The 8174-nt window shown below is 42.1% G+C and overlaps 1 protein-coding gene across 3 annotated transcripts in view; it reads left to right on the plus strand.

Moving 5' to 3' along the window:
• Positions 1 to 5119, plus strand: part of Tgfbr1 (transforming growth factor beta receptor 1) — a 53791-nt gene extending 48672 nt beyond the window's left edge. For all 3 annotated transcript variants that reach the window (XM_005362155.3, XM_005362156.2, XM_026786713.1), the window contains exon 9: positions 938 to 5119. In XM_005362155.3, coding sequence (XP_005362212.1) covers positions 938 to 1063 — 126 coding nt within the window. In that variant the 3' untranslated portion in view covers positions 1064 to 5119. The remainder of the gene's footprint in view (positions 1 to 937) is intronic.
• Positions 5120 to 8174: the final 3055 nt, after the last annotated feature.

Genomic DNA, 8174 nt, shown 5'->3' on the forward strand with positions numbered 1-8174 from the left:
AAAAAAAAAAAAAAAACAAAAAAAAATACAGGGACTCAGGGACACTGAGGGAGGAAGAGGGAAGGAACTTTGAGTATAAAGACTACACACAGACCAGTGATGAATACCAGTGTTTGGTGGTGCCTGTGCGAGGGCCGAACACGGGACCTCGCACATCCTGTGCAAATGCTGTTCCAAGGAGCTGCACCCTGTCCATTAACAGTAGAGCTTTGATGTGGTGTTCTCTGTCTGTATCTTCTGTTGGTTTCAGTTTCTCCATTTCATGTTACTTTTTTCACGTTTGACCAGACCCTTTTCACTTTTAACGAGGGTCTAGGTGCTGGTAGAACCCGTGTCATATGACTGCAGCTTCCTTATGTCTCTTTGGGTTGTTTTCTTAGGAAGTCACTGTTGGTGATCTGTTCAGGTCTGTTCTCTTGGGCTGCCCAAATTTCCAGAAGGAGATACCTTCAGAGTCCACCCAAGAAGAGAATGTACAAGCACTACTTCCCCTGTTGTGGGAGAACGTTTACATTCTGAGAGTTCAGTATGCTTCCGGCGTGGGATGCCTGCACTTATGCTCTGTAACCAGAGATAGGTCTTCTCTCAGATGAAAACTCTCAGGTCTGCTAGGATGGAGAAGTGGCAGGGTTCCAGCCCTTTGAGCCATTCTCCCTACTTTCTACCCTAAGCTTTGTTCTAAAGTACTTAATAATGCAGTTAAGTTCTCAACCAGTGTCTCAGGTGGCATCAGCCTTTTGAAGTCCCCTGAGAGAGCTCCACACCCACAGCCTTTCCAGAGCTGGCACCTGGGTCTTGATGGATACTAAAGTCTGCATTTGCTTCTACAAACAACGCTAGAATAGGAACCTTATTTAAAAGTCACCAATAGAAGGTCTTCTCAGATTAATGGCAAGTGGTATATATGCATTAATTATTTTCTCATATTTTCTTGTAGGCCTTGAGAGTGATGGCTAAAATTATGAGAGAATGTTGGTATGCCAATGGAGCAGCTAGACTGACAGCTTTACGAATTAAAAAAACATTGTCACAGCTCAGCCAACAGGAAGGCATCAAAATGTAACTGCAGCTTCATGGGGACTCTCCTCTCTTCATATCTGCTCCTGGGCGTGTTTGGGAGGCCTGTTCTACCTCACTGGGAGAGCGGAGGGCACTGCTTCCTCTTGCTGCAGTGGAATATGGTCAATTGAAAGCTTCCCAGAGTTCCTCTGGGCCCAGAGGCCACCACGGGGATCCTTGCTGTGCACTGCGGACGCTTCTTCCCAGGACAGTTACAGGATGTTGTGTAGTCTACTTTTGTTTTTAAAAGGACTGCTGGCCCCTAGGGAGCTGCTGTACTGGTGGCCATCCGTGCGGTGAGGGCTCTGGGGCGTGGAGTTAAATGAAGCACTTGTGGTTTCGCTCCTGTTAGTACATTCTCAGAGGATTCTGAACCACTAGTTTCCTTGATCCACTTTGAATGTACTGTTTTATAATTTTTCAGGATCTGAAACTAACACCTGAAACTCTGTAGTCTAAAAAAGAAATGGCCTCGTGTAGGCATGAGGGACACAATTGATGCATTGTGTTTGTGTAGCTCCTGCTCCTCACACTCAGAACACAACATGCCTTCAGCGTGGGCTGTGTGCACCAGTAAGTGCCACTTCTCCATCTTTCTGAATGGAAACGGACAGAACTTCTGCAAGTCTGTGTTAAATCCTGTATGTTTTCATTCAAAAAATTAATTTTTCTGAGTAACCTAAATCTTTTCTGGGTTTTCTTCTTTTTAAGTTTTTGTGGTAGATGTCATTCGATATTTATGCCTTTCTCCTACCCAAATGTGCTTGAACCACTGAGGCAATGCAGTAGCATTAAGAAGCAGTTATTGGTCATGTGGGAACATCCCCACATTGAGCTTTGAAGCTTTGCAGCTGAGATGTGTTTTCTGAGTTTATTTTAAAAAGCCAAGTGGCACTCCAGACGCGTACAGTGCTTTATGGATTTAATCATTGTGGCACACAGACTCTTCTGAAAGGAGAGCTCTGTCTGCTGCCTCGTCAAAAGTTGTATGCTTTTCTGTAAGCCATTTTTTTTCTTCATCTAATCAAAGACTGGTTTTTCTGTTTTGAAATGAATTGCATTTAAAATTCAAATGTGGTTAATGTTAAATAATAGGCCTTTTCTAGGAAGGCAGAGATAGTTAATTTGAATATGCAACAGGTGTACTTGACTTTCACATGTTATGTAGCTGTATTTGTGGATTCTATCTTGGGAAGGGTAGACTTAGTGGAGTTCTGAGGTCACTACAATTTGAAGAAGGCAGCTTTTAATTCAGTCTTTTTATCTCATATATAGATCTTGCAACTGCATGGTTACATGGTAGCATTAAATACAGTGCACACCTGATACTGGGAGAAGTGGCAGCTAGCAGCCATTTTGAGTGGAGGCTACCTTCATGTTTTCTTGGCCACATGAAATGTTCACAGTCAGCCTGTTGGGTCTTTTCATCAGTGCTGGAGTTAGCTGGTTAAGCCTGGGTTTTATTTCCATGCTCTCGAGTCTTTGCAGGTCTCATATGACTTTCAAAGTCCTTTCTACCACTGCGATCATATTCTGAGAGGAAAGTGTTATCATTGCTTGAGGCAAGATGTTGAGCGTAGTGGTAGCAGTTCCCAGATAGGAAGGTCAAGATAACCTCTAGTGTTTATTCAAGAGATTGTGACTATTGATGCTGAGGCAGCTGCTTTCTGTTTATGTCTTATCTCAACCTAGGATAAATCTGAAGACTATTTGGTCTTAAACCAAAGTAACTGTAGGATGAATGACATGTTACATAGGCATTAGTGTCAGCTTCGTGCATTTAAAAACATCGTGGGGAAAAGTGCTTAGAGTTTAGTATTTTTGAATACAAATTTGAGTTTTTTTCTGTAGTTATCATGATTTCATCAGTGTGAGTAAGCGTGAGGGTTTGTTGTTATGGTGTGTGTTACGTCACCTGCTTGATAAGCTCTAGTGCTGCGGTCAGGTACTTTGGGGCCTTTGTTTTTTGTTCTCTCCATTTCTAACCCTTTAAGATCGCTTTATGGAAATCCAGGGGACCAATGCATTTTATCACTAAAACTATTTTTATATAATTTTAAGAACATACCAAAAGTTGTCTGAGTTGAAGTTGTAATACAGTTTCTCGCTTTCATACAAGGAAATGGGTTTTTCCGAAGATGCATTTCATCATATCAGAGGCTGAAGAATCGTTATGTTGTTCTTGCCTAAGTGGATAAAATGTGCTTTTGATGAATCAGGGAACTTTTTTAAAGTTGGAATTTAGTTCTCAATTGAGTTTACGTGTTTATAGCTAATTTTTTGTCGAGGGATAGTTTGCTAATCCCAAGTGGCTAATATGAATATGAAAATAACTTAAAAGCTGAGATAGATCATGGTTACTGTGGCTATGACTACAAATACATCTGATTAGAAAAATAATTTTATGTTATTTTGTAATATAGTCTATTGTTTATATCACCTATCAGAAATACCCTCCCCTTTCCAAGACGTAGTATGGCTAAAACCTACTCTGACAAATGACACATCACCTTGTCAGTGCCCTAGCCGAGAGCATGAGGGAAGTGCAAGTTACTGAGGCGTAGACAGCTTGGGCCCCTTACATTTCAACTGTGTTTCTCCTGGTTTGCCTTTCTGCTGTCCTTGGCTCAGAGATTTGTCCCCCACCCCACCTCCAGCCTTTGTACTGAAGAGCTGCTTTTGAGACCTAAACTGAAGAGGTTGATGAAGCTCTGTGACACTTTCCCACTTCACTGGGTCATTGGATGTCACGAGGAGTGGTCTGCAAACATGGGGCCGGGGATGCTCTGTTTTGATGCTAGCTCTGGGCAGAGAGGAGGGTGACAGCCAGGTGGCAGCAGGAGTTGACCTCAGAAACAGTGGCCAGCTGTGTTCCTAGTAGAGCGGTGAGGCTGAGGAGCTGAGCCTGTAGCCCACTACTGCAGTAGTGCTCAAGAAGTACCTTGAGGCCCTATGTGGTGCCATGGCCATCAGGAACTCCAGACTTTTTTTTTCAGCACAGGTTAAAGTGGTCACGTGACTATTTGCAGTCCATACATGTTTGACTCTTTCCCTATTATCAGATAGTAAAACCAATGACAAAGTACTGATTAACACGCACACCAAAATCTGCCCACTAGACATAGCAGAAGTTTGTGTTTTCGCTCAGTGCACTGAAAGGATGGTCGCAAATCATTTCTTTGTCCCTTTGTCATGGAGTGTTCTGGCTCCACATGTGGAGATCCCAGATGTTCTGTCGCAGTGCAGAACATGTCAGCGCATTAAGAGTCTGAAGAATAGTCCCGGGTGGCAGTGCAGTTCATGTGCTAGGTTGACGTTTCTGTGGGCTCTCTCTAGGAAAGCGGAGGGCTGTCAGTACGCTGTTTTCAATCCTGTTATACACTCTTACAAACATTTTTAAAATATGGTCAGTAACATTCAACCTCTTTATTAAAACTTAAAGCGAATTTGCTTTTCGTTTTCAATGAAATTTTGAGTTGAGTATCATGAACTGTGTTTTGATAATCCCTTTTTCACATTGTGCCAATGGAATGGAGTAGTTGATATTTCTTTGTATGTCAAGGAGATGCTTCAAAATGTCATTTGCTTTAAACTTAAATTACCTCTCAAGAGACCAAGGTACATTTACCTCATTGTGTATATAATGTTTTAGTATTTGTCGCATCCTCCGGGTCTGCAGTTTATTTCTGTAAAGTGTGAGTGTTACGTTGCTAAGTTCTCAGATGGTACTGTATTGTTTCTATTTGTACCCCAAATAACATCATCTATACTGTCGTCTGTATTTTATTGTATTTGTGCAAAATCTTTTGACTCTGTTGGTGTGATCTCTGCCCTTTCAGATATGTACAGATGTCCATAGAAATGTTCATTTCAGTTGAATGATTTAGAAAGCCTGTGAAGAAGAGAGAAAAACACAACTGCGTTTCCCCCATAAGTTTTTAAAATTGTACATGGTATGTGTAGTAATATTCCAGAAGAACTGTAAATAGAAGCTAGGAGTTACGTCCTAACACTACAGTAGAAAACGGAAGCAATGCAAATAAACTACTTTTTCCCACCAGTGCCAGTGGCTCCATTCTTTTCTGGAAGACAGAAATGAATAAGCTCCCTAACTCGGTCAGGGTGTCATAAGAATCCACTGTTTGATGAAGTCCAACAGTCCCAAGTTTGGGAATAGCCTGGGCGTGCATGCTTCCAGGGAGCTTGGGCTGCATAGCACAACCTGCCTCAAAACAAAACCCAAAGCCATTTATGGTAAAACTGTTGGAAGAATTGTCAGCTAAAGCCCAAGAGGCACTCTTTAGATTCAGATGTATATGGTTTAAAGGTGAAATTGTGGGGAAAATACATAGTATCTGTCTTGCTTAGGGTTTCTATTGCCATGAAGAGACACCAGGACCATGGCAACTCTTGTAAAGGAAAACATTTAGTTGGGTACCTTACATTTTCAAATGTTTAGCCCATTATCATGGTGGGACATGGTGGAATGCAGGCACATGGTGCTAGAGAAGAAGCTGAGAGTTAATACACCTTCATCCACAGTCAGTTAAGAGAGCACACTGCTTTTGCACAGGACCTGAGTTCAGTTCTCAACGCCCGTTGGGGGCTCACAACTACCTGTAACTCTACAAGGATTCTGACATCTTCTTCTGGAGTGTTTGTTGGCATAACGGTAGACATACAGAGCAATGAAACAAAATTCAGGAAATGAACCCTTAGAAGATGACCCGGTGGGAGAAAGGGTGGCATTTAACAGTTGCCACTGGGGATAGCCATATTTCACAAGGAAAAAGACAGCAAGAGGGTTAAATCTTCATAGAGGTCCCTGTTCTACTGTACAGTTCTTAGAATGAAGTATGAAAAACCACACAAAGGACTTCAACAAAACCCATTAAGAAAACAAATTGATAGATTGGACTTTATTAAAATTGAAGGTCTTTCAGGGCAAACAGAACATCATTAAGAGTAAAGGGACAGGCCGGGCGGTGGTGGCGCACGCCTTTAATCCCAGCACTCGGGAGGCAGAGGCAGGTGGATCTCTGTGAGTTCAAGACCAGCCTGGTCTACAAGAGCTAGTTCCAGGACAGGCTCCAAAGCCACAGAGAAACCCTGTCTCGAAAAAAACAAAAAAAAAAAAAAAAAAAGAGTAAAGGGACAAGCCAGACTGAAGCATCTCAAAGTTATATGCCTGAAAAGATTGCTGTTTAGGATATATAAAGAACATTAAAATTACGTTTCGTGTGTGTGTTGGGGGTGGTACATGTTTGCGCATTTTAGTGCACAGAACAGCCTGGGGAATTAGATTCTGTGCACCATGGAGACTCGTGGAGACTCAAGCTCACGGTGGTTAGCTTGTTGACAAACACCCTTTGAGCCATCTCCCTGATGCAAACAATATGAAGAGCTCAAAAAAATAAGAGTCCAGTTTAAAAGTGGCTGAGAGTTTGGTAGGCATCTTCCTGAGAAGATACATGGAGGTCTACTAATTCTTCATTCTTCATAGAGACTACTGGTGACAGGTGTAGTGACATGCTTGTGATCCCAGCAGTTGGGAGACTGGGGCAGGAGGCTTGAAAGATCCTGTCCTTTTTTTTTTTTTTTTTTTTTAAGAAGAGGAGAAAAAGAAAAGACAATATATACCAACTGTTAACACTTTCTTTGGCAAAGCCCTCCACTCATTTCTGGGATGTAAAGTGACAGAATCTTTCAAAAACAAATTGGATTTCTTAGAAAGCTAAGCATAACCTTGTTTCATGACCCAGCAGTTCCATTTCCGTGTATTTATGTGCAGTAGACTTGCCAGAGAAGAAAACAATATTTCCAATGAAACCTGGTTATTAGATAAACAGAAAAAGTGTTTATTGTAAGAACATCCTTGCGTTGACTAGAATATACTGTTAGTTGTTTGCCCAACACTGAAATGTAACTGGCCACCCTGTATGTTTGCTTGCTAAATCTAGCAAGTGAAAACACACCCACACAATGACTTACATGTGGATACTTAAGCTGCATTTTCATAACAGGCAAAATATTATCCATGTTATCACACTCATTGATGAAAGAACAGTTCTCACCTCGGAGGAACAAAAGAGATGGTTTGTTCACTTCTGAAATGAATGCAGTGGGGTGCCACTGGTGCTGTCTACTGGTGTTGGCGGATTTCAGTCTTCAGTGTGACTTTAGTTCATGAAAGCTCGGGGAAGGGAGAGACAATCGTCATCCTCTGTGGTTGGGGGAACAGGAAAGCTGCCGTTAGCACACATTCTCCACTAAGTTCATTTAATTGAAATAATTAGCATACCCCGTAGCATATTTTGGGATGGATCTTAGTGTCTCATTGCAGTGATAAAATACCACAGTAAATTCAACCTAATGGAGAAAGGATTGATTCTGGCCACAGTTCAAGGTACAGTCCATCATGATAAAGCATCAGGGTCTGAAGGCAGCTACTGGTCACATCACAGGAAGCAGGAATTGGCGATGGCATGATGCCCTCCATCTCACGTATACAGCCCAGGATCCCAGCCGGGCTGGCTACTCTCTGCAATGAGCCTGTCTTCTCATCTCAGAATAATATCAAGACAGGATAATCCCCAACAGGCATGCCCAGGGGCCCATCTTCCAGCAGAGTCTAGAGCAGTGGTTCTCAACCTGTGGGTCACAACTTCTTCAAGGATTGACAGACCCTTTTACGTGGGTCTCCTAAGACCATGGGAAAACAGATATTTATGTTAAGATTTATAACAGTGACAAAATTACAGTTATGAAGTAACAATAAAAGTGATTTTATGGTTGGGGGTCACCACAATATGAGGAACTTGTATTAAAGGGATGCATCATTAGGAAGGTTGAGAGTCTTTGTTCTAGAGTTGTCAAGTTGGCAACACTTAGTCATCATAGGATGATAGCCCCGGATTCCTTCTGCGCAGTCGTGAAAGAAGCAGAACAAAAGGACTATCATCGGCATCAGAGAACTTGGGACAACAAGGATGCTCTGGCACTTTTTCGCTGGGTTCACACTTCTGTAGATGTACTCAACCCCATTCACTGCACACACACAGTGGGTAAGTTTTATGATGTTTAACCTATCCTTTGATGAATCTGTTGAAAAGAAA

The sequence above is a fragment of the Microtus ochrogaster genome, linkage group LG5 (genome assembly GCF_000317375.1).
Source record: "Microtus ochrogaster isolate Prairie Vole_2 linkage group LG5, MicOch1.0, whole genome shotgun sequence".
NCBI lineage: Eukaryota > Metazoa > Chordata > Mammalia > Rodentia > Cricetidae > Microtus > Microtus ochrogaster.